The sequence below is a fragment of the Hyperolius riggenbachi genome, chromosome 2 (genome assembly GCF_040937935.1).
Source record: "Hyperolius riggenbachi isolate aHypRig1 chromosome 2, aHypRig1.pri, whole genome shotgun sequence".
Classification (NCBI taxonomy): domain Eukaryota; kingdom Metazoa; phylum Chordata; class Amphibia; order Anura; family Hyperoliidae; genus Hyperolius; species Hyperolius riggenbachi.
The window spans coordinates 474,953,606-474,981,347 of record NC_090647.1 but is presented as its reverse complement, the minus strand read 5'-3'; the positions used below and the strand labels follow the sequence as shown (position 1 = coordinate 474,981,347).

At 43.5% G+C, this 27,742-nt stretch overlaps 1 protein-coding gene across 1 annotated transcript in view; it reads left to right on the top strand.

Annotated features, from left to right (window-relative positions):
* The window catches only part of NLK (nemo like kinase), a 293,044-nt gene that overhangs the window by 245,573 nt on the left and 19,729 nt on the right, over window positions 1-27,742 (top strand). The window contains exon 7 of the mRNA XM_068270246.1: window positions 16,693-16,794. Coding sequence (XP_068126347.1) covers window positions 16,693-16,794 — 102 coding nt within the window. The remainder of the gene's footprint in view (window positions 1-16,692; window positions 16,795-27,742) is intronic.

Sequence of the window (27,742 nt, the reverse complement as noted above, 5' to 3'; positions counted from 1 at the left end):
TCTTTTTGAAAACTTTTTTTTTGCATCTTGTTCACAGGTTTCAGTTTAATAAACCCTGAAAATTTGGTGTTTCTAGGACTTACGGGGGCTTTGCTATTAACCACTAAAGTCGGCGGAATTCACATTTTACTGTAATGTGAAATGCATAATATCTGCATCTGCCTATTATGTGCATTTTACATTACTGTAAAAATCTGCCGACTTTAGCGGTTAATAGCAAAGCTCCCGTAAGTCCTAGAAACACCAACATTTCAGGGTTTATTAAACTGAATCTTGTGAACAAGATGCAAAAAAAAAAGTTTTCAAAAAGACCTTATAGTTTTTGAGAAAATCGATGTTAAAGGGAAGGTTCAGGGACAGTTGGAAAAAAAATAAAAATCCGAATCCACTTACCTGGGGCTTCCTCCAGCCCGTGGCAGGCAGGAGGTGCCCTCGGCGCCGCTCCGCAGGCTCCCGGTGGCCGACCCGGCCAGGCCGGCGGCCAGGTCGGGCCTCTTCTGCGCTCCATTGTGCGCTCCACGCCGGCGCGCTGACGTCATCGGACGTCCTCCGGGCTGTACTGCGCAGGCTCAGAACTACTGAGCCTGCGCAGTACAGCCCGGAGGACGTCCGATGACGTCAGCGCGCCGGCGTGGAACGCACAATGGAGCGCAGAAGAGGCCCGACCTGGCCGCCGGCCTGGCCAGGTCGGGTCGGCCACCGGAGACCACCGGGAGCCTGCGGAGCGGCGCCGAGGGCACCTCCTGCCTGCCACGGGCTGGAGGAAGCCCCAGGTAAGTGGATTCGGATTTTTATTTTTTTCCAACTGTCCCTGAACCTTCCCTTTAAAGTCAGGTGGAATTTCCACGATTTCCGGCGGAAATTCTGCATTGGAATGCAAGAATTGGTAGCGGAATCGATAATTGGCAATGGCGGAATGCAGATTTACCGCGGAATCGGAAATTGGCATTTCCGACCATCCCTACTAGCTAGGCTTGGGCTAGCTGCCGGGAGCTCAATGCAGAGTATAGTGCGCAGCGGTCGTTCTTTACTCACCTCCTGGGGGAATACAGACATCAGTAGCCGTTCTTCTACCTGTCCTTCGAGGCACTGAAGCACTCTGGTGAGGTTGCTGTCCGTGATCTCACTAGAGTTACAGCGCCACCTGGACGATGGAGGGAAAATTGCAGCGCTGGAGCCCAGTAAGATGAGTAAGTGCAGGGGCTGCTGCTGGCTTTCTGGCGGCATGATTTCTGAAAAGACCTTAAAATCTGGAAATAATCATACCGCCAGGGAGGTTAAAAGAAAAAGTGTAAGCTTTCAGCCAATGAGCCTACAGGAACAGAGTTTCAAGAAGGTTTATTATCCGAAAGCTTACATGTTTTTTCTTTTAAAGCAAATCTGAAGCGAAAATAAAGTGATGAGATACTGGACCATATGCTATTCACTCTTTCTCCTAGGAGATCATTTTTCATCTTCTCTTTAAAACAACTTTTCAGCATTTTGCAATTGAAAAAGTATTAAAAAGTAGATGAACAATTTTTTTTAATTATTTTGAGTATTTTCTTAGGAGGGAAGGGACCACCGTAATGTCCTACTTAGGTGGGAGGCTTGGTGGATGGACATGTGAGGGACGCAGTCCCCTAACGGCCTGAACAAGGACTTTAGTCTTAAATGCTTTATGTATTCCCTCAGGCTTTTGCTGTCTTTTCTGTACTTGGTCCTATAGGATTAATTCATTGATAAGCATGTTCTCACCCCCCCCCCCCCCCCCCCCAATTGGTGGTGTTGGTGTGATTTCAATTTCACTATCTATATATATTTCACATTGTTCACCAGATGGTCAAGCACTTGACAAAGGGCGTATGGCCCGAAATGTGCTAGTCATTATTCTGTATTACCACCGTGAATAAAGTTTAAAGTCTGGAGCATTGCTCCCACTTCAAGGATCAAGTCTGGACTGGGTTTGTGTATCTGCAGTTGAAGTATTTGAGAGGCAGTGTCTGTGACTCCCCACAAAGGTTACATTTCTAAGACCTGCAGGTTCCCCTATATGAGATTATTTGTTAGCTGTACACGTCCAACTTCTCTTCCAACAGACAAGTTTGGAAGATAGTTGTACAGATTTTTGATAGGTGTGTATGAGCCTTTAGTTGATTACTTGGAATGCAATAACCTTTAGGGCAGCACGGTGGCGTAGTGGTTAGCTCTCTCGCCTTGCAGCGCTGGGTCCCTGGTTCGAATCCCATCTGCAAAGAGTTTGTATGTTCTCTCCGTGTCTGCGTGGGTTTCCTCCGGGCACTCCGATTTCCTCCCATATTCCAAAAACATACGGATTAGCTAATTGGCTCCCCCTAAAATTGGCCCTAGACTACAGTACTTACACTACATAATATAGACATATGGCAGTGGTAGGGATTAGATTGTGAGCTCCTTTGAGGGACAGTTAGTGACAAGATATATATATATATACACTGTACAGCGCTGCGTTATATGTCGGCGCTATATAAAATACTAAATAATAATAATAATGCAATCCCATTTTTAGGAGAGCTAAAACAGCCAAGAAACAATGAGAGAAACAGCTTGAGATAAGGTTTTACTGCAGGAAAGTTCAAAGGTTCATTACTTTTGCTTAGTTTTACACCTCAAAATACAGTGTGTGGATTTTAAACTGCAACTGTGACAGTATGATGTAATGTTATAAATAAAGCTATATAACTGAAAGTAAAAATGACACTTGTTTCTTTGCAACTAATGTTCTATTTATTTTCCTTACTACACATACAATTCATTATCGCATAAGTTTATTTTCACTTTGGATTTGCATTGTTAGCCTACAAATGCTTGATTCAAAACTTTCTGCTCTGACAAAATAGTTTGTGGACACTCAGTGCAAATACAGCCCAATCTACTAAAGCTTCTTTAGTGCTATCCAAGCTTCCTCTGTTGGGAGATGTCTGGATATGCCTTAATAAATCCAGCACTATTTGCTGCTCACCTGATAGATTGTTGTAAAATAAAAATCTCTGCTTTGGAATTTGTATGCATGTGGTAACGTTACCAGAAAACATGCTAAAACAGATAAAAGGTGTATAGTGATATCCAATAACCAAGCATTTCTTAGTTCATCATACATGTCAACATCACAACTGAGGATAGTCATTTAAACGCAAATGATTCAGAGTTCATACAGGATTATGGAAATGTATGCAGCAGGAAAATTGACGAGTCCAATGTCATCTTTGCATGATTTGATTGGTTCATTCTCAAGCTTCATACATTTGCATGCAGAATTTGCATAACCATCTAAGAACCCAAAATGATTTGCATCTTGTTGATTGTCCCTGGTCAGAACATCTGATACAAGTATACAGCTAATACCTGTAAATGTTGGAAACACACTTGTGGCACAATTTTTGTCCACTTGATACACTTCCAAGAAGAATGATTAGAAATACAAAATCCAGGGGAAAGATGGGATATTTTTACCAAGCCTTTGTCCTTGTGTATTTCAGAAACATCTTAAAGTATGTACTGTAAAACAGAGCGATAAATGTAAATAACGTATGTATTTAAATGGGAGCTTACATGAGAGGATTAAGTACTGTGAATAATTAAGGTGGTGAACAGAATCCATTCAATAAACCAGGAGAGCCAAGAAACAGATGACACTGCCAGAACTGAGTGGCGGCACAGCTGCTGCATCCCGTACAACTTACTTCATCATTTGTTACTAAAATGCACATGGGAAGAACCATGGGGAAAATGCTTTGACTTCTGTTCAGTTTTTTTTTTGTCTGAGAAACTGATCAATGCCTGGCTTTTGGTTACTTGTATGTATTTTATCAGACTTTCTTTTATTCTCTTTTTAAGAATGATGCCCACTAATTTTGTGTGATTTCCAGTGTAGTTGAGACATTTTTATTTGGTACTGTTTACATGTAGAGCACTACATACTGCATTTTTCCCCGCTGTTGCCCAGGCTTACACAACCACTGCACAGGGGCGCCCAACGAATGAGATTGGGACTGTAGGTTAATTCTTAAACAGAATCAGTTTGTAAGTTGGAACCCTGTGCCTCCAGTGTCTGCCACCCCATGACTCCAGTGTGGCACTATGCCTCCCTCTGTGCCACCACTATCTAGCTCTGTGTCTCTATTATGCTCCTGGCCTTCACTGCCCCATCGTGACCCCTTTTTGTGCCTCTTGTGTCCCCTCCTCTACCTCTGTGCTCCGTCTTGTCTCCTTGTATGCCTCCTCTTTCTTTGTCCCCCTCCTTCCTCCCCCATACTCCGTCTCTCACCTATGCCTCCTCCCATGGTTCCTCTGACCTCGCTCTCTCCCGGTCTTCTTCTATGCCTCCTTCACTCCTCCGTGCTACCTCTTGGCAGTCCTCATCGCATTGTTGCGCAAATTGCATCATTGGGCCGGTGGCGGTGTTCGTATCTATTTTTAATACGATGGACATTTGCAGCCCGGCAACTACCTTTACATGCTTTGAAGCGGCCAGCTGCAGTCTGCATCACTTAGCACAGTGGAACGTGTTAACAGGCCCTAAGAATATACTGAGTGACACATTATCTACTGATTTAGGAATGCAAAGTCAAAATACGTGTTCATTGGTATAACTTAAATGTTAGCTCCCTTACTTATATTTGTTTAGCTTAAAGGACAACTAAACCAAAAAACAAAAGCTTTTAATTTCTGAAAGAACATGTTTATAGTCTGGCTTTGTTTCTTTCCACTTTAGTAGTCATATGGTCACTCCTGATCTACCCACCAGCTGAATGTACTAAGTGGAAAAAAGTTATAATGCTCTGTTAAGCACATTTGATGCATGAAATGGTTATTCTCTCTGAGTGGCTCTGCACCTTGCCCTTGAAATCCTTTGGCACTTTATTTGGCCTGAGGAAGTGGGCAGAGACTCACGAAACGCGTTGTCTGTGCTTATTAAAAATTAATTTATATACAGTATATAAATTTGTCATTGAGGTATACCTCCCCCTTTTTCTCTCATTTGTTTTTAACTCCGTTTTATGCTCTCTTGGGCACCTATTACCCCCCCCCCCCCTCCTTTGTGTTTAGGCATTGGTCTGCCTTAAATTAATTTGTTCATTATACAGTATTGGTTACTTTGGTAAAGGGGATTTTTAAGGGGGATATAAGTAATAAATTGTTTGAAATATACAGAAGGTCATTTGTTTCAGCTTTAAATCAACGTCAAATATAAATATAAAACATGCTAGGAACATGCATATTTACATACATAAACAGATAAATACATCTCTTAGCCCCATGCCATATCGCCTCAAACATTTATTCACCATGTATGTGACCTCAGTCCAAAGACTATGGCTATGGCTGGATTACTGAATTTTTTTTGACACTTTTTTTGTTATTCAGTCCTAAACCAACATATTGATCTACATTTTGGTGCTGAGCACCATATATACTCAATGAGTTTCGTGAACAATTTTTGACTTCCTCGAGAGCCGTCTTAACCCCTTTATAGTACACTTGAGCATATAGCATTCCACCTTCAACTATTAAATATAAACGTGCTCTGATCATTTCTGATTAACATGTATAAATACATCAGAGGGCAATATAAAAGCTTGGCGGATAAGCTTTTTGTCCCTAGGCCTTCTCAAAGGACCAGAGGACATGATCTGCGCATGAAGGAAAAATGTTTTAGCCATTTATTTAGGAAAGGGTTCTTTACAGTAAGAGTGATTAAGATGTGGAACACATTGCCACAGGATGTAGTTATGGCAAATTCTTTATCTGCATTTGAAGGGGGCGTAGATGCTTTCCTTGCATTGAAAGACATCCATGGCTACAATTCCTAGGTAATGCCCAGTGATGTTGATCCAGGGATTTTATCTGATTGTCATCTGGAGTCGGTAAGGAATTTTTTCCCTTTTGGGGCTAATTGGACCATGCCTTGTAAGGGTTTTTCGCCTTCCTCTGGATCACTAGGGATATGTGAGGAAGCAGGCTGATTTAATGTTGTACTTTGATTTCTGGTTGAACTCGATGAACGTATGTCTTTTTTTCAACCCAAATAACTATGTAACTATGTAAGAGGTACTTCCAAAATATCTAATCATCGTATATACAGTCACCAGTAATTCCGTATCCGATTGTAAATGCTTGTTAGATTAACGGATTGACTCACATTGCCGTCCAATTACTCTGCTAAATGAATGTGTGTTATCGCCAATAAGGCAAGCAGGGCACCTAACCTTTGTTGGTCATGAGTAGATGGTGATGCATCTTCTGACTGTCATACTGTTTCGCATGTGTGTTTTAACTTTTCCAGCAGAAAACAAGCTCATGATTGATTTGACAGGTACCCCTGCTCTGTTGGCACTTTGAGTCAGGCTGTGACTGAGCAGTAACTGAGCTCCACGGTGCAGCAGAGTGAATGAAATGAGAGGAAACATAGGAATTTTAGGCAGAATGTCAGAATTTGAAAGATCAAAAATTAATTTGATTTACTTAACCTGTTCATTAGCGTCTGCTGCACTGCATACTTCCCTTCACCTAATATTTCAAGTATTTGAAGTATTGTTCTGCCTGTGATTTCTTATGCAGTTGTTTGGATACACGGAAAGGAAGCTTTGAAATGAGATCAAAGATTTTGGCTGGCATTTGTGTGGTTTCTTGAGTACTTTTGATCTGTAACTTATTAGTTCTGAAACATTTTAGAGACAGAGGAAGGAATCAGGAAATGAATATTCCGCTCGGATGCTTGGGAACGGTGTATTATACGAGCACAGTGATGTCTGATCAGTTGGAGGTGCTATCGTGCAGGCAGCTTTAATCTAATGAGAACAGGTAAAAGACAGTTTGTGTAGATATTAAAGCTATCCCAGACTTAATTAAAATGTGATGGCTGTTTACGATTCCTTCATGTAGAAATGGAGGGAATACCCTTCACATCTACAGAGCTTTTAGAAACTAAGTCTTACTATGGTGTCGCCTATAGGTTGAACTGTGATATTGCAATTAAACGCTAGAGATCAAGCTGATCTAAAAATGATAGTACAGTAGATTATTGATTTATAAAGCACCAACATATTCTGTGGCACGGTACAAAGTAAGAAGCAAGCATGGGGTACAAAATAATACAGACAATGGTATACACCGATATACGAAATAGAGTTACAAGATACAGAATTGGTACAAAGTACAGAAACGGTAAAGGTGGCCATACACTGGTCGATTTGCCATCAGATTCGACCAACAGATAGATCCCTCTCTGATCGAATCTGATCATAGAGGGATCGTATGGCCGCCTTTACTGCAAACAGATTGTGAACCGATTTCAGCCTGAAACCGTTCACAATCTGTTGTGGTGGTGGTGCTGCCGCCGCTTCCCCCGCCCGCATGCCCGCATACATTACCTGCTCCGCCGGCGCGACTCCAGTCCCCAGGTCTCCGCTCTGGTCTCTGCTCTGGTCTCCGCTCTGGTCTCCAGGTCCAGCATGCTTTACTTCTTCCTGCCCAGCAGGAGGAACTGAAGCATGCCGGAGACCAGCGCAGACACGGAGCAGCGGTGACCAGGGGTAGTCGCGCCGGCGGAGCAGGTAATATATTGCCGCTCTATTGCGTCGGTCGTCGGGCACTCGAACGCCGCTAGCGACGCACTCCCTACCCGCGGGCGATTGACGGTAATTTTCCGCACGGATCGATCGACGGGATCGGACAAAATGGATCGAAATTCGGCGTATAGCGTGAACGACTGGCAGCAGATTCGATCCCAGTGATCGAATCTGCTGTCGAAACGGCGGCAGATCGGGCCAGTGTATGGCCAGCTTAATAACCGTGACAAAATGAATATGAATAAATGTGCACCAAATACCAAGACACAAGTGTGAGAGCCCTGCTCTTCCGAGCTTACAATCTAAAGAGGGGGGGAGACAATAAGAGGTGGGTAGTATTCAATATTCATACCTAGAGGCAGTGTGTTTTAGGTTATCTGGTAGGAGTACAACTTGGCCAGAGGTCAAAGGGGAACTGGCCTAAGGTAGAGCATATATCGGTATGCTTGACAGAAAAAGTGACTTTTGAGGACATGTTTAAAGATCTCAAAGATTGGAGAGTGAGGGATGTGTTGTGGCAGGGGATTCCAGAGGAGGGGTGAAGCATGTGCAAAATCTTGTATACGTGAATGTGAGGAGGTGATTGTAGAGGACGACTAAAGTAGGTCATGTGCAGATCTGAGATTGCGGTTGGGTTGGTATCTGGAAACTAGTGAGATGTACAGAGAGATATTGTGGAGAGCCTCGTAAGCTAAAGTAGAGAGTTTGAATTGGATCCTCTGGCTAATTGGTAGCCGATGAAGAGTTTGACAGAGGAGCAGCAGAGGAAGAGCGAGAAGAAATATACAGTAAATGAGACGAGCAGCCAAGTTTAGTACAGATTGGAGTGGTGCCAGTCTGTTGGTTGGTGGTCCACAAGTTAGTATGTTACAATAGTCCAGATGAGATATTGTAAGAGCACTTATGCACAATGTACTAACATTTTTAGTAGTGTCCGGAGTGAGAAAAAGTAAGATGCGAGATATGTTTTTGAGTAGAAGATGAGCTTAGGAGGTTAGGGAGTAAATGTGAGTAATAAATGAGAGAGAGGTGTCATATATTACCTCTAAGATTCTTGGTTATCCAGCACTTGATGCATCTGCTGAAGCCGAATGCGTGCTTTCTGGTTGCTTAAGACTCATTGTTAAAAATATGCCTTATTAATAGAGTTCTGTACCATAGATACATATTATGAACTCTGTATTAAATGTTAAACAAAAAGTTATTGAGAGAATTGCCTTTTGAGGAACCATGTTTATTTTTACGGACATGAAAATGAAAGTCACTTGATGAAAATTGCTGTTGGAGGAAACTTTTAAAAACAAGGCAAGAAATAGATTTTTTTTATAAGCAGAAAAGTATGTGCATCAAATCCATACTTGGTGAGACTTTAATTTTCCCTTTAATTCATTAGCAGCTTCATAGGAATTATCTCATTGATATGGGAGTGCACTGCTTCTGACCTCAGCAAACAGAACTCCTTGTGCTGTAAATTCTTGGAATGATTTGTTGTCTCTCTGCTAGCAGAGGATATAGAAACTGAAAGCAGAAATCATCTGCTTATTGTCTCACAGTGCCCCCTAGTGACAAGTGGTCATACATAAACATTACAGCAGTAGTACTCAGTAGCAAAGGGCTGCTAAAGGGTTAAAACGGCATCAGTTCTCCCACTCGCACAGAGTTCAGGATTTTGCAGGCATATGGTCCAGTGAACCATTAAACAGCTAACAGTCAACAAGAAGATATGTAACGAAATCTTATACAGTGGCACGACTGAGCACAGCAGCCAGGCATAAGATGGTCTTTCTGCATCAACAAGGTCTCTTACATTTCTAAGAAGTCGTAATCCCACATGGTGCTATACAAGCAATGATGCAGAAGTTTAGAGAAATAGCAGTGAGGAGCAAAAGTCAAACAAATCGGGCACAGTACGCTGACTTCCCTTAACAATTTGATGATGTCCAGTAGCTTCATCAGCTCAGGCCTGGTAGATACAGCTGGGGCTCTACTACCACCCATATGCACTCCGGAGAAGCTTAAAGCCATACCTCTTATTTCTAAGCAAAGCCAAGCAACATGTCTATACACTCAAGCACAAAAGTTTGTGTGCAGAAAAATGGCAGCAGGTGCATAGGGCATGATTATTTCAAATTTTGAAATCTTTGCTGTAACAGAGGACAACTAACTTGCCAAAGGTTTGGAAATCAGTACAAGGATGTGTCCACCGTAAACACTGAAGCATGGTGGAAGTTCTTTTGGGGTTGCGTTTCTGCAGTAACAACTGATGATTTCTTCCATACTGAGAAGTACATGCAAACACTGATTGTAGGACACGCAGTTGTAGGATGACCCAGAGGAGGAACAAAATATTCCTTTCTTGTTCCCATGGGTGATGTGCATTTCCTTCAAGTGAATCTGAACTGAGGAAAATTATTTAAAACATGATGTAGCTGCAAATGAATATTACATGCTTACCTCACCGCCAGTTCCTCTCAGAAGCTCCCCATTTTCTTCTTACAGTGATCCCTTCCAGTTCTGACAATATTTTGTCAGAACTGAAATATACCAGTTGCTGTCAGTTACAACTGAATGTGCAAGGTAATGCCCATGTTTCTGTATGGCTCAAGTGGGTGATATTACAGTTCAACAGTGTTCTGACCAGGAAGCTGTTATGAGGTAATGGCCATTTTCAAAATGGATGACAGAGAATTCCATTGATCACAGTGGACAAAAAGGACGCAGGAGAGGAGAAAGAGATTGATGAGTAGACTACACAGGAGATAAGTATAACATGTTAGTTTATTTTTACTTTTAATATTCAGTTCAGGTTCTGTTTAAAATAAAAACATGATGTACCTGCAAATGAATGTTACATACTTGCCTTGCCGTCAGTTCCTCTTAGAAGCTCACCATTTTCTCTAACAATGGTTCCTTCTAGTTCTGACAAGATTTTGTCAGAACTGAAATATCAGTTGCTGTCGGTTATATAACAGCTGCTGTCATTTATAAGGCAAAAGGACAATGGATGTGCTAAGTAATGTCCATGTTTCCCTATGGCTCAAGTGGGCAATATTACAGTTCAACAGTGTGCTGATCAGGAAACTTACATGGTCATCGCCTTTTTAACAATCAATCACAGTAGCCAAACATCACTACTCTTGCTGTAAGACATGGGCCTTGATGTTCAACACTGTGGTAAAGTTAGCGTGCATAGAGTGAGCACAGCAATTTTACCGTTACTAAGGCCGGGGGCACCACACGTTAATCCTTTGATGCCACGACTATTATCATGGTAACGCACATTGCTATAGTAACACACTGTTTACAGTGCATTACCATAATAATGCACATGTTATTGCAGAACCACCCACAGCACTAAAGGGTTACCGTAATGTGTGGTGCTCCCCAGTGTTAGTAATGGTAAAACTGCTGCATGCTCCCTGCGCATGGCAACTTTACCTCAGTGTTGTGCATCAGACCCTAGAAAATGGGCAAATCATCACCATGCCTGGATTGTTGGTCGAAGTTGCTCATGGCAGTGTTTGTGAGCAGAATTTTATTACTGGGATCAGTTTTGGGTACCTGATGGACAGGGAGGAAACTGTAACTGATGCTGAAAGCACCGTTCCATTGCTAAAGCGCAGCGACAAAATATGTGACAATAGATTTTAACCTAATTTTGGAAATTATCCTTGCATACTATGATGTAGTGCAATCACAGTGTCCTTGCGATAGCCAAAACTAATTTGCGCCCAATATCAGAGCAGTGTGGAAGAGCCCTTTCTGTGTTGTGTTTAGTCCACCAAGTGGCCGTGTGAAAAAGCCCCATTTACTTGTGTAGAATATTCGGACCCAGTTCTGTATTACCTTAGAATTAGATTTTTTTTTTTTTATAGTATGTTTCTTTATTTTGCGGTCCTCCAGTACTATATATGAAATACCATGAGTAGAGCTTGTGAGTTGATAACCTTGAACTGTCAGTTTGTATCCATGGTACCAGCACCGACACCCAAGCAGGAAAACTATATCTAAAGCCATACAAATAATCACTTGACAGACCTGGCAGGGCACCCACAGATTTGACACTTTCGACCCTGAGAGGCAGCAACAGCAAGAAGCCAAAGTTTCAAAATAAGATTCTAAGCGGGCGTATGGCAACTGTACTTATTCATTTTCTACTGTCCTTAAAAAGAACATGATACCCAGGTGTTTTTTTTTTCTAGCAGAATCGCACCAAGCAGTTTTGTAGCAATTACCATTCTCAGGGGAGAATTTGTTCCGATTACATGTTCAGCTGCAGCATTCACAACAATCCTTTGGCAAGCTCTGAGGACCAGGTGCATAAACCCCCACTGATAAAGGTTGAATTATACCCTTTTCTTTCCTTGCCTGACAGGTATATTTGCCTACTGATTACTTTAACCCTTTAGAGTGTGCTGTGACTCAGAACGCACCTGCCGTCCAGTCACATTTAGGCACAGAGCTTCTTTTGGAAAGTATGGTTCTCTATACATGGATTGCAGGTCCAGTTTTCAGAACCTTGAGTCCTGAGCTATTCCTACTGTAGGCCAGTGTTTGCCAAACTGCTCCATTGGGACCTCTAGCAAAGCAAGTTTTCCTGCTCTCTTCTCAGTTCCTCTGGTAAAATAATTAACATGGCTCTTTAAAAGGTTTCAAATGAATATTTATTTTCTCCCACCTGGCGGTGTAAAAAAACAAGCATTCTTTGTGGACCTTAGGAAACTAGATTGAAAGTGAACCTGTCATAATATACATTACTGGTGTCTTTTAGATATTGGACATTTTGTATTATGTTTTATTTAGTCAATCGCTAAATAAGTGAGTTTTAAAATTGGTAATCTAATAATAATACTCAGCTAATACAGTAATCTGAGGTGCCCCAGGAATACCCCGTTCAGATCTGTACACAAGTTGTTTATCTCTAGGTAAGCGTTTAGTAGTATTTCTGAGTTCATGCAGGATTACATAAATTTGTATGCAAATGTATGCAGCATGAAAATGGACCAATCAAGTTCCACCCAGATTTAAAATGATTGGTCCATTTTTTAAGCTGCATGAATTTTTTCACAAATGTAGATAATCCTCCATGAACTGGTAAATATTTGCTTCTCAATGATCATCCTTAAGGGGCCCATACACCTAACGATTTTCCCGTCGATATACAGCCGTTTCGATCACAGTGATCGAAACGGCTGGGAAATCGCCGCGCACACCGCTGACAGAACGATCAATTTCCGTCCGAAATCGATCGTTCCCGTCGACCCATCCGTGCGGAAGATTTTTCTCGGTTGCCGGCGGGTCGAGAGTGCGTCATTAGCGGCGTTCGAATGCCCGTACACCGACGCAATACATTACCTGCTCCAGCCGGCGCGACTCCCCTGATCTTCTTCTCCGCTTCGGGCTCCAGACCGTTTCTTCTCCGCTTTGGGCTCCAGAGCTACACAGAACTTCCTGTCCCGGCAGGAAGTTTAAACAGTAGAGCGCCCTCTACTGTTTAAACTTCCCCTGGACAGGAAGTTCAGTAGCCGGAGCGGAGCAGAATACAGCGCGGACTCGCGCCAGCCGGAACAGGTAATGTATGTGGGGGGGGGGGGGGGGGGGGATAGGCAGCAGCAGCTCCACAGATTGTGATCGGTTTCAGGCTGAAATCGATTCACAATCTGTTTGCAGTAAAGGCAGCCATACGATCCCTCTCTAATCAGATTCGATCAGAGAGGGATCTATCTGTTGGTTGAATCTGATGGCAAATCGACCAGTGTTTGGCCACCTTTAGTGTCTAGAACTCTAGGGAAACAGGAACCAGCATGGTGGTATTTCAGATATATGAATGCTTTTATAATCTGGATCTAACACTGTGATCTGAAATAGGTGGACATATTCATACCTTTCTGAAACCAGAAAGAGGGAGCAGTTTTAGTGCAAACGTGTCTGCACAGAAAACACGTCGTAGTCATGGCACCATCACACCTCCAGGGTACTAGAAATGGTCATGAAAAGAAAAATGTTAATTTTGTGCAAATGTATGCATTGTGAAAATGGATCAATCAAATACTATAGATGATATTTTTTGCACTTTGGAATTGGACCTTTAAAAATCAACATAAAATGTGCATGGATTCGAAATGATTGACAGCTCATTGACCTGCTCTACCAGTCACTCTAAAGTAAACCTGAGGGAGAAAAAAAGGTTACCAGATATACTTGCCTCGATCATGTATAGCCTATGTTGGCACCTCCCGGCTTATTACTGTGTCTTGATCTCTCCTCTGCTTAAAAACAAGAAGAGAATCGAGAGCCCAATATGGTGCAGTATTGTCAGGTAAAATAAGAGTTCAACACAATTTTATGTATATATATATACTCACAAACACGGGTTACCCATAGGCAACCACTTTAAATGCAGGTGGGGAGCATTAGGACCTGACCCCACTCAGGTTAAGACGTCGCTCTCTGTAGATAGTAGATGGGGATGCACCCCTCCACCCAGGGTGGACTAGAAGATCAGCAAAAACTCTGTATACAGAGGCACCAGAGTAGAGTAAAATGTTTTAAAAACCACTTAAAAGGAGAGGAGGATGTTAAGGTGGACTCACCTCCCTCTTACAAAAAAAGAAAACTCACTTGAGTCTCAATAAAACAGAATTGTCAAATAATTTATTCAACTCCACAAATGCAATGCGTTTCGCGGGCGTGACCCCGCTTCCTCAGGCAAAAATGGGAGCACAACTCAGTGGGTCAAGCAATAGGTTTGAGCGCCTCTGTCTTGCTGCTGTAGCCTCCTTTTGGGGATGTCCAGTGCACGTGCACAGTTTATCTGCGCACCCTCTATGTATGCGCTCCCACATGGCTGTGTGTAGGTTTCCGAGCCGTCACCAGGAATATCCCAGCTGGGCATGCACAGCTCCGATGTTTTTGAACTGCGCATGCCCAGTACACTCGGCCAAGATTTCTGTGCAGGAGCTTGGTACATGGAGGTGCGCAAAGTGGACTGCGCATGTGCCAGGCTCCAATTGGTTCCAGTTGGAGCTAGGAATGGGCACTACAGCAGCAAGATGAAGGCGAGTGGGTGTCGAGAGATCCTATACATCAGTGAGGTAAGTATATCTCATAAACCTTTTTTACCCACTAATGCACTTTTATCATGCCTCCAGTCACACTTTTATCATGCCTCCAGTCACACTTTTTTATTATGCCTCCCGTCACACTTTTTTATTATGCCTCCAGTTAGGCGTACTATGGAGAATGCATGATCAAAAGACACGGTAATATTTCAGAGCACACTGGTCCTTTATTCCATCACTAATTTTCCCTTGTATTTTACTATCACCGGCCTTAGGAGGGCAGGCTGACATTCAACAGCATATCAAAATCAATGGTTTTCATTAAATTCTACAGTTTTAATTTAAAAAATAAAGAAAGAACTCCTGTTAAACTATGTATGATCCTTTTGTGGTTTCAGTCGAGATTCTGTTTGAATGGAATACATTAGGGGAACAGAACAACCTTTAGATTCACCTTTGACTGTATGTTCTGCTTTGCCTGTTATCTCTTGTGAATACCTTCACATAACTGTAGCCTGAATAGGTATGAGTGCTCTCCCTAAGCTGCCTGCTTCCTTTGTAATAGGGGTGACCGAAAACCCCAAAATCTCAGTAGGGAAGGGGGCAGGTAATCTAGAGTATTGAAGACGGATAGCCCTGTAAGACAGAAGATTTGCTGAGCTCTGCTAAAGCCACATAAATAATTTTGGTCACAAAGCTCTTTTGAACCTGCCTTTCCACCTTCAGATGATGTTGTATTTGTTTTATTCAGGGGAACAGGAGTATAAAAGAAGAAAAAAAAATATTTGGAAAGAGTCATATATGTTAAAATGAACCTCTACTTTGGTTGAAAGAAAAATCAGTCAATTTAGTTGAGCTCAACACAACTGAATTAATAGCAAACATTATTTCAAATTGCCTGCATTGTTTCTGCATATAAATACCCAGAGGATGATCTATTAGGCTAGTTACACACCAGGACGTTGCGTTTAGGGGACATTATAGGGCACATAACGTGCCCCTAACGCAACGCCTGGTGCTCTCTGGTGTGGACGTCGGAGTAAGCCGCGTTGTGCAGCTCACTCTGGCGTCCGTGATGCGTACTCTTGGACGCATGCGGCATCACGTGGTCCCGCTCGGCCAATCGCCGCACAGAGCGGCCCGCTCCAGGAAGTAAACACTGCACGTCACTGAGTGCAGTGAATATTAATTAGCCATGTGCCCGGCCGCTCTCCCCTCCTCCCCAACATGACTGAGCATGTGCAAACAGTCTAACGCGGCTTAGCTGCGCAGAACACACAGCATGCAGCACTTTGCTGCGTTACAATGTAACGCAACGTGGGCAGTGTGAACACCCCACTTGTGTTACATTGGTGTGTGTTGGGGGAGCGTTACAGGCTGCACTAACGTGCGCCTGTAACGTCCCTGTGTGCAAGAAGCCTAAAGTAAGATGCAATTAAAACTGTGGCGAAAGCAGAGTAGTTGTCCAAAGCAGCCAATCAAGTTTGTTGTTGAATTCTGACTGATCGCTCTAAACAACTGTTCCACTGCTACCCCAGCTTAGAAGAATCAGCCCCACAGTCATGCCACAATGATCCTACAGACTGCTGCTGCCAGTAACTAGGTGCAGGTGTAACTAATCATTCACTTTCTAGTTCGACTTTCTGGGAATGTAGTGGTAGTGTCAGTCCTGTTCCTGGGTCTCAGGACGTTTGTTGCAATTTAGACATTTGACTGGGCCTTGACCTTCCCAACTGCCTGTGTTCCTTCTCCTACAAGAGCCACTTTCCTCTTCTCGGTTTCTTTCTTTTTTTTTTTTCTTCTGTATGTCTTTCTCTTTATCGTTATAGTATGCCATATGTTTCCTATTTGATTGAGACACAGATGAATGCATATAATCTATGTGAAGTATGGCTGATTCTTGGACCAGTTGCCTCTGGTTATTTGAGTTAACTTCCTAAATTATAAAAAAAAGAATCCAATAATATTTTTTTTTTTAAATTGACTTTTAAAAAATGTTGCTACTGTGCTTATCGTGTCCATTATGTTTTTTATGTTTCCAGTTGGACTTGATAACAGATTTGCTGGGAACACCGTCACTTGAAGCGATGAGGACGGCTTGTGAAGGCGCCAAGGCACATATACTCAGGGGTCCTCATAAACAGGTAATACTGACTTTTCGCTGAATAATAATTTTGCCTAATGCTTGGATCCGTTAAAGAAAGTCTGTCCTGAAAAGATGCCTTTGGTGTAAGCCACAGTCTGCAGCCTGACTTCTGACTTATAGCTCAAACTGTTTCCATCGACCATATGTCTGGAAGTCTGATATTTGTACGTATGAATAAAGCGCAACGCTAAATTTATGATTTGTTAAACAGTTGCACCAATTTTAGGCATCTTTACACATTTAGAGATTCTTTTCTCTATAGAAAAAAAAATTGAAATTCCAGATTAGTTTAATGGTCATTAGTACCATCTCTACATGGGTTTCATCTAAGGAGGACCTGTTATAAGGGTTGCACACATAACCCAATATTTATGTATAAACCCTCTGATCAAAATGATTGCATTGCTTGTGAATCATAAGTAAATTCTGTACAGAATCGTATGAAAAAGAACCTGTTTCTTAGGTGGTTAACACCTGGATGTGCTGGTAAATATGGGACTGCCCTGCTCATGTTGCACTGCGTACATGCGCTGCTGGCTGAACAGTAGTAATAACTTATAAGTTATATACAGTATAAGGCACTGTTCTGAAGCCCATCATATGCATGTGTGCAGTATGTTGGCATTCCGGATCGTCCCTAATGATTGCTTAAAAAGTTGGATCGGCTTATTTGTAACAGGCCTTAAAGGGAACCCAAACTGGGAAGGATATGGATTTTTCCTTTTAAAATAATACCAGTTGCCCGACTCTCCTGCTGATCCTCTGCCTCTAATACTTTAAGCCACAGCCCCTGAACAAGCATGCAGATCAGATGTTCTGACTGAAGTCAGACAGGATTAGCTGCATGCTTGTTTCAGGTGTGTGATTCAGCCACTACTGCAGCCAAAGGGATCAGCAGGACTGCCAGGCAACTGGTATTGTTTAAAAGGAAACATCCATATCCCTCATAGTTTAGGTTCCCTTTAAAGAGGAACTGTAGTGAAAATAACATAATGAATAAAATTTGCTTATTTTTTACAGTATGCATTTATAGATTGTCAGTGTTTGCCCATTGTAAAAGCTTTCCTCTCCCTGATTTACATTCTGAAATGTATTACTGGTGGTGACAGCTTTTGTTCTGCCAGGTGATCTGTACAGAAGGTTCGTTATGGAGAGTTCTATGCACAGAGGGAGATATTGCTTACTTGGTAGTTGGAAACCGCTGTTATTTCCCACAATGCAACAAGGCTCACAGCCAGCAAACTATCAGGGTCTTGGTCATGACATGACACTGTTGGGAGGGATTTAACCACAATATCAGCCATACAGACATCCCTGATGATCTATTTGAGCAAAGATAGATTTCTCATGGGAAAAAGGGGTATCCGCTACTGATTGGAATGAAGTTCAATCCTTAAAGTTCCTCTTTAAAGAACAAGTGACACCCATGCTAACCTAGAAATAAAAAACACATATAAAAGTAGATAAATAATAAGCGCCCTAAATCCTATGGTTGAAAAGCACTATAGAAATGTTATTGTATTGTATAAATACTAGTTCTACAGATGTATTGCACTGTTCACGTTATGATTCCTGTGAATTTTATAAAGGAAAAGCAGAGAATCCTATTCTAGGCAGTTTCCATCTTGGTTAGCTTTGAATGAAGCTAATCCTGACATAATTTTCTCTTTATTTTTTCTTGCTAATTGCGTATTCGTTAACTGTCCTCCTCCCAGGGTCTTCAGACACTCCCACTGAGGTGTATACTAGGAAGTGCACTGTCTTATGTCATTAGAATGAGGGGGGAATAAAGGGAAGAGGAGGAATATATTATAGATAAAAAGATCCCCCAGCATGCAACTGTTTGGCAATGGCAATTAACCACCCTGGCGTTCTATTAAGATCGCCAGGGCGGCTGCATGAGGGTTTTTTGTAAATTAAAAAAAAACTATTTCATGCAGCCAACTAAAAGTTGGCTGCATGAAAGCCCACTAGATGGCGCTCCGGAGGCGTTCTTCCGATCGCCTCCGGCGGCCAAAATTAACACGGAAGGCCGCAATGAGCAGCCTTCCGTGTTTGGCTTCTCCTGTCGCCATGGCGACGAGCGGAGTGACGTCATGGACGTCAGCCGACGTCCTGACGTCCGCCGCCTCCGATCCAGCCCTCAGCGCTGGCCGGAACTATTTGTTCCGGCTGCGCAGGGCTCAGGCGGCTGGGGGGACCCTCTTTCGCCGCTGCTCGCGGCGGATCGCCGCAGAGCGGCGGCGATCGGGCAGCACACGCGGCTGGCAAAGTGCCGGCTGCGTGTGCTGCTCTTTATTTCGTCAAAATCGGCCCAGCAGGGCCTGAGCGGCAGCCATCGGCGGTGATGGACGAGCTGAGCTCGTCCATACCGCTAAGATGGTTAAAAGGGCCAGTGCTCCTAAGGTATGTGATAACTCCAAACCATAACAGCAGAAAACGTTTTGAATGCAGGTTTAGCATCTTTATCACTTAATACACTCAGACCTGTCGCTGTTGAAATCTGATTTTTATGGTGACAATTCCGCTTTAAGGAGAGCTTTACGTGAAGTTAAGTTACAGGGTTGTCTGGATGGGGCTGGCATGGATCCATTTACACAGCATACTGGACTCTCACCTTCTAACTGTGAGCACAGATACTGATCTGAGTTGCAGACATCAACACTGTCAGGTGCACACTTACCAGAATCTGCAAAGTTTCACATATAGATTAATTACCTGGTATCACATTACACCCCTTGGGATTCAAACGCACATGTGTTCCTTCTGATTGGGAGTTTATTCTATTCAAAACCATCTCCCGTGAGACTTGACAGTAGCAGCTGCTTAGTTTTTTTTTCTGTCTTTATATATTATAAGTATGAGGTGTGGAAAGGTCTGTTACCATTAGATTCAACAAGTGAATGAGCAATACAGAACGACAAAGAACCTTCCAGGTTTTGTGGATATCCACTTTGATGTGAGATTACTGCAGAATGAGGACTGTTGTGGAGACTCGTGTGGCTATAAACGTAGCAATCTGATTTTGGATGCAATAAAAAGAAAATTAACAGAAGATTAATTTACAGGATGTGTACAGTTGATATAAAACAGTGTTTCTCAACATTTTATCGGTATGTACGCCTTTTAAAGCCCTGTACTCACCAAGTATACCCTAGCATAGTAAACATTGTCACAAGTACCTCTTGTCAAATATATATTTAATCGTAGTACATAATTGGTTCTAAACAATTTCAAAGTATTTACTATTGCTTTTAATTAGCTAAAACACTAATTTGGTGTTTAAATAAGATTTGTCATTTTCTAAAACTCTAAATTTGTTATTCTTGGTCGAGTATATCAAGCCCCAGTACACCCCTAGAACGATCAAAAGTACCCCCTGGGGTACCCGAACCACACGTTGAGAACCTAGGATATAAAATGATAGGTTTTAATAGATCAAATTGAAAATGATCTCTTTGTAACATTTAGATAGATTGAATTTCATATCTGAATGATTTGTTGGGGTTAGTCTAGTTTAGGGGATCCAGCAGGAAACCTCATAGAGAAATTCCACTAACCTGATTGGGTTGACAGTACCCTCTGAAACTGCTGGGTTTTTAATAGGTTGTAGTGATCTATGCCCACACTATTTGGCCAATCACAATGCTTCATGCTGTAGAGCTATACTTTGATTGGAGAACTGTTCCCTATGAGGTTTCCTGCTGGGTCCCCTAAAGTAGACTAGTAGGGGTGACCCGGGGGGGTGTCAGACCTTGCTGTGCAGGTCTGACAGTACAGCACTGACAGTACAGCACTGTGCAGGTTTGCCGCAGCACTGACGGTGACTTATGGGAGTAGGGGTGACCCAGGGTATCCGACCTTGCACCGCAGGTCTGATGATACAGCACTGTTAGTCCCCTATGGGGGTTGGCAGGGGTGGCCCAGGGTGTTGGGCTTTGCAGTTCAGATCTGAGAGGAAGGCATAGAAGTGGCCTAACTTCCTAAGTCAAAATACATATATTTATATTTTATTTTTATTGCAGGCACCTTATTCACTTTTTTTAATACAGGATTTTGAAGCACAATAATGTGGAGTTTATGAATGCAGAGATTCAGTTTTCACCCTGTTAAATTATTCAGCAGCTACTGAATAATCTTCTGCACTTGTGCAGATGTGCAGCTGCTGTCCAAAATTCTTATCCGAACTGCCAAGATTCTCTTTTGCAATTTTATCATAATGTTCCTGGTTTCAGAATCAGAAAGACTTCCTATATCCATATATTGGTATTGTAACCCCACCTTCCCAAGAATGCTTAGCCCAAGTCAGGTATGTTAAACTGGTCCTCCGAGGGCCGAGGTCCTCACACATTTTTGACACAGCTCAAATGAATTGATGGGTCTGAATCAGGAAAGGTGTGGTCCATCAGGTAGAACACATTCCTTTCTTTCTCAGTCCATCCTAAACACTGGCATGGATCTGGCACCTGTGGGCAAGGCTTGTTTAGGTATGCAGAATTCTCCTCTCGGAGATTTCTGGGAGACCAGGCATTATTATTACCGGCTTCAGAATTCTCAGAAACAAACATTCTGCAGAGCTGCAACTGACAGGAGTAAAGATGACTACACCTGTTATACATTTTAGAATGTAAATCTTGATTAGGAAAGATTATACAATGGGTACGGAGTAGATAATTATAAATAAATATTGTTAAAAAAAAATGCAATTGTATTCATTACAATATTTTAACTAGTTCCTCTTTAAAAACCACTTAACTACCAGCCAACGCCGATAGGCAGCGGCTGGTCGCATGTGGGTTTCCATGGAAACGGCTCGAGCGGCCGTTTCCTGTCAGTTCACAACGGGGGGCTCCGTGAACAGCCTGCGAGCCTCCGATCGCGGCTCGCAGGCGAAATGTAAACACCCGGGGAATAAATCCCTGGTGTTTACGTCGTACGGTAAATGAGATTGGCGATCCCCGGCCTCTGATTGGCCGGGGATCGCCGGCATCTGATAGGCTGAAGCCTATCTGAGGCGGTACAGGACGGATCGCTGTCCTGTACCGCCTCTAGTGAGGAGGGGAGGGAAGAAGAGAGAGGGGGGAATAGCGCTGCGGAGGGGGGCTTTGAAGAGCCCTCCCCGCTAGGCACAGCAAGCCGGCGGCGATCAGACCCCACCAGCGGGACATCCCCCTGGGGGAAAAAAGGGGGGGGATGTCTGATCGCCCTGCCTGAAACCTGATCTCTGCTGGGGGCTGAAGAGCCCACCCAGCACAGATCACAGAAAAATGCGCCGGTCCTTAAGTGGTTAAAGCGGATCCAACAGGGGGTGATTGGTGAGTGATCAGTGGGTGATTAGAGGCGAGAACAGATGTAAACAATGCACTTAGGAGGTGATCTGAGGGCGATCTGAGGGTGTGGGCGGGTGATCAGATGTCCGCAAGGGGCAGGTTAAGGTCTGATCTGATGGGTAGCAGTGACAGGTGGTGACGGGGGTGATTGATTGGTGATTGACAGGTGATTAGTGGGTGATTACAGGGGAGAATAGATGTATACAGTACACGGGGGGGTCTAAGGGGGATCTGAGGGTGTGGGGGGGGGGTGATCAGGAGTCCCTAGGGGGCAGTTTAGGACCTGATCTAAAGGATTGCGTTGACAGATAGTGACATGAGGATGATTGATGGGTGATTAGCGGGATGATTGGGTGCAAACTGGTCTGAGGGGGTGTTCGGGGGGGGTCAGAGGGGTGCTGTGGGCGATCAGTGTGCAGGGGGGTAGGATAAGTGTGTGTGTGTTATAACTCACAGTGCTGCCGTCCTCTCTGGTGGTCGATCAATCACTGTGACCACCAGGGGAGGAGGCAGCCTCTATAATGCACTTTGTTTACCTAACAAAGTGTATTACACACTTTCTATTGGCTCATTTAAACATTTACAACCTGCCGGCGCTGCTAATTGGCCAGCGGGTTGATGTCACAGGTGGGCGGAGCCTAATGCCGGCAATTGCGCGCGCATATCCCCTCCCCCAGGTGCCGCCGCCGATCGGCGTTATGTGGTCCTGGGGGTGCCACTTTGCCGCCACCAATTTGTAGTGGGCGGTCGGCAAGTGGTTAAGGTCCGATGTAGTTTAAATCGATGCCCTGTTTTGATGGCTATCTGGCTGCCAGGGCGTAGATTTGAACTCACTGTTGCTGCGCGCATCTGCCGTTTTCGTTGCTCTCGTCGCTGAATCCTCGCTGTCTCCTGCCGCAGCTCACTTGCTCTGCAAGTCTCTATGATGGCAGAGCCCTGTGAGAGCGGGTCAGGAGCCGATTTCATTGGCTCTTGGCCCTGTCTTTTAATGTAAGCAACTCCCATTGGCTTACATTGAAAGACAGTGTCAGGAGCCAATGAAAGCGGCTCCTGACCAGCTCACAGGAACTCTGCCATCATAGAGACGGCAGAGTGGGTGGCTCAGGTTCCCGGCGGGTATGTGCAGCGATCATCGGTATTCCACCATTTCTGTACCAGCTGTCTCTGGTCCTTAAAGAGTAACTGTCAGGCTGCAGAAGCTAATTTAAACCTCTAGTCTCCTGTGTTAAACAGTTTAGAAGGAAGCCAAAAAGACATTACTGAAGATAAAGATCTCTCTTACCTTTGATGTATGCTTATCAGCAAAGCTTAGAGCTAAGCAGGACGCAAGCCGCATAACATACTGCAAAGCATTCTGGGGCCCTCCCCTCGGCTGCTAAGGAGAAGACGGGATCAAGTTTCAGCAGCTTCTAAAACTCAGTCCAGCCACAGCACAGATAAATCTCGGGGCAGCGTACACTGCAGGAGTCCGCTATTGTTCCTAGCCACATGGCTCATTAATATTCACTGCAAACTAGTGTTATTCAGTATGAGCTGTTCTGTGATCAGAAGCAGGCAGGACATGACGACACATTTGGCTTCACAAACATGGAACCTGCCATGAGCTGTCAGGAGCATCATTCTCTGCATATACTATATACAAATTCTGTGAAATCCAAACGTGGACAGTGAAATGCATATGTAATGTAAGTACAGCCAATCTTTAGCTACTGATATGTGTTTATTTTCTCTGAGACCCTATACCTAACAGCTCCTCTTTAAAGAAGTCATCAGGCAACATGTTACAAAATGAGTGCTACTTACCGGGGGCTTCCTCCAGCTCCAAGCTCCCAGGACGTCCCTCGCCGCAGCTCTGCAGCCAGCCGGAGCTCCGACCTGGTCCCAGGCGATGACGTCAGAGCGACCTCGAGGTCGCTTTTTACTGCGCCTGCGTGAGCGGCGCTGTCAATCACCGCCACGTGGGCCAGAGCGGACTGCGCAGGTGCAGTAGTTCTGCGCCTGCGCAGTCTGTTCCGGCCCACGTGGCGGTGATTGACTGCGCCGATCGCGCAGGCCCAGTACAGAGCGACCTCGAGGTCGCTCTGACGTCATCGCCTGGGACCGGGTCGGAGCTCCGGCAAACGGCTGGCTGCAGAGCTGCGGCGAGGGACGACCTGGGAGCTTGGAGCTGGAGGAAGCCCCCGGTAAGTAGCACTCATTTTGTAACATGTTGCCTGATGACTCCTTTAAGGGGGCAGAGACCGCTGGTACTTAAGTGATTAAAAAAAATATAATTAATAAAAAAAAGTGGCAGCAGCACTCAGATGCCACCAACAGAAAGCTCTGTTGGTGGCAAGAAAAGGGGGCAAGGTTCATTTGTGTGCTACGTTGAATGGCCGTGCAGCACACTGTTAAAGCTGCAGTGTGCTGAATTGTAAAAAATGGCCTGGCCACTAGGGGGTGTAAGCCTGTGGCCCTCAAGCAGTTAAGATCCTGTCAAATGGCTTCAGACCAAACACGACACAAATGTCCATGTACACAAGCCCTTTTACTTCCATTGTCCCGGTTTCAGGTGTAAATCAGACTTCTTATAATATTACAGATACTCTTTTTCCCCTGTAAGTACTGTCATGTTTCATTAGACTAATTATGGCTTCCATCTATGCTTTTACAATTAGTGAGGCTAAGCCATTTTCCATGTGTCGAGAATAATACTCATGGCAGCTTTAGTGGCGTCTATTTATATACCATGTCTGCTAATGGCTTTTGTTAGATCCGCCTCCAAATTAAAGCTGTTAAAGGCTTTTTCACTCCACTACTTCAAAGCCCTTTTACGTCACTGTCCTCAGCGTTAGCTGCTCTCTCCATACACATGTTCTGTACCCTACATCACTGACTGGCTGAGTGTTCTCCATGGAACACTGCAGGAAAAAGTGTCAGCACTGGATGAATGAAAAAAGATGAAATCCATACACCTCTGACCTGATCCGCTAGAACTAATAAGAGGGTTTTGCTGCTGCGGGGTAATCTCTCTGCAGCATTCGAGCAGACATAACTCCCGGCCAGGAAATGAACATTAAAAAAATAGCCTGGGTTCCTAATTATAGATCCGTAATCACGTTTTCATCTCAGTAAAAACTTTGAAGTGGAGATGCTCCGGATGGCTGTCTAAAGGGTGCTAAGTCCCCAGTGTTATATTATTATTGTTGTTTTTTAGCTGACCTAGTTGTGCCTCACTGTGGAATGCATCACGCTGTCACTTTCATTTATCCTGATCCGTTTCCATTAATACTCAGACAGGGCAAATAATGCAGGACATCAATTTGGCGCCTCGCCCAAATGACAATATCCCCGCGCTGGAACCAGAAGCCTTGTCATAAGCCGAGCATGGGTCACTCGCTACACAAAAACATGGTTGCAGGGGAGGAAGGAAAAAATCCATTTCCCAGCAGGCAAAGCAAATCTGAGTATTACTAACCCCTAAGCCACAGTTCCCATCTGTCAGTGGCACAGAGCTGCGAGGTAGAGCACTAACCTACAGCAGAGGAATCGCTGCCACACAGTGTCTGTGCCAGCCATGCCTTTCATTTAAAGTGACATTGCAGCGAAAAAAAACGTATGATACAATGAATTGAATGTGTAGTACAGATAATTCATAGCACATTTGTTTATTTTAAGTTTTATAGCTGTTTTTCTATAACATTGCATCATTCTCTAATATTTGCAGTTTACAAACTACAGTTTGTATTTTAAATGATGAAACAGAGCAGAGCTAATGACCGTCTGAACTTCCTAAACCATAAACAATCAAAAAACAGTGCGAGACAGTGAGATACGTGCTTCAGAAAGCAGCACTATTGGAGAACTCAGAGAAGCTCTTTTGCATAGATAACTAGTTTAACTCTTCCTGTACTGGAAACAATATGAGACTCATATTAATGTTCTATTTCTTAGCTGTACTACACATACAAATCATTATATCATAGGATTATTTTCACATCACATTATTTTCACATCACATTCCCAGCACAAGAAAGTAGAAATTCAATAAGCCAGTTAATTTCACTTGGACATAAAATGGTCTGTTACTTTAGCCGATTATTAAAGCCAATGAAAAGAAGCAAATCTATTACTTTTCAAATTGAGCGGTAGTATTCTAGCCATGCAAAGCTATTACAAGGGCATAAAACCTGGAATAAGAGAAATGTGGTCTTCAGCAACTAGATTATTCAAACTGTTCTACGTGGAGTAATGATTATATATTGATTGAGGTAACCAAGCGATGTGCTATAGCATATAACCAGGGCTTTAAAATGTTTCACTTCTGGTTGTAGGTAAATATTTAGTACAGGGAGTTGCTAAGACTTGCTTACTTCTTGCTGCACTCAGTATAGCATGACAAGGAGCTAGTGGGATTGGTTGACATGTGTATGATATACTGTACATACACCTGATCCTTTTTCCTCAGTGCTGTGTAAAGCATCTGGATAGGTTACGTTCCTTTTTAGCAGCTTTTGCTGATTACCCTGGGAGAATGGGGCAAATGTCATTGAAAATAACAGGATCACTGATCCCAATAAAATGCAATGAAGTCTGATGTCAGTATTTGAAAACTAAGCATTTTCCAGCTCAGGGTTTACCAAAATTTTAGGCCAAAGGCCATATCACCATTCTTGAGTGCTAGGGGACGGACCTAGCGGCATTAAACAGGTACACTATGGGCTTGGTTCACAAAAGAGTGCTAACTGTTAGCACGGCTGTTTTCGTGCGAATTTTCGCATTGCACGCGATCACGAATTTTCGCGCGAAACGATAATGTTTTTGCACGCAAACGCGAATTTTCACGCGAAAACGTTATCGATTTCGCTGTAAAATTCACATTTGCGCGTGAAACCGTTATCGTTTCACGCGAAAATTCGCGATCGCGCGCAATGCGAAAATTCGTGCGAAAACGGCCGTGCTAACAGTTAACACTCTTTTGTGAATCAAGCCCTATGTACACTATGCCTGTGACATTTTGTCAAATAAAATTTTTCCACAGGAAATAACACATATACCACGTACAGTTAGCACAGGGGCAGCTGTTAATCAGTAGCTGTTCTTCTTCTGGCACAGTGGTAGCTGCTAATCAGTGGCTGTTAGGCCTGGAACCCACTAGCAACCCTTTTTTTTGTAAGCGCCTGTAATTTGTAACGTTCTTGCTAATGCAATGCTAAAAAAAATTACATCCCTCAAGTGAGATCACACATATAGCATTACATTAGCAAGAGCTTTCCAAATCACAAGCTCTTAGAAAAGCGCTGCTGGTGGGTTCCAAACCTTAATGGTGGTGGCCTCTGCATGCGGTACTGCAGCTATGCATGACGGTAACTACTACACAGAACTTTGGGGGGGGGGGGGAGGGAGACAAGAAAAATGGCTCAGCAGGACGCATTTGGCCCCCGGATTGGACCTTGGACATGCTTGTTGTAGCTCATGATCTGGTATTGCTTAGCACTACGAGAAAAAACAAAATCACAGGTTGGATTCTTTTCAAAGGAAGCTGAAAGTGAAAGAATCATGAAGGCTGCCATCTTTGAGAAAAAGTACTGGCGTCTTCTAAAATGTAACAAACAGTGGCTATGTAGCCATAGAGTG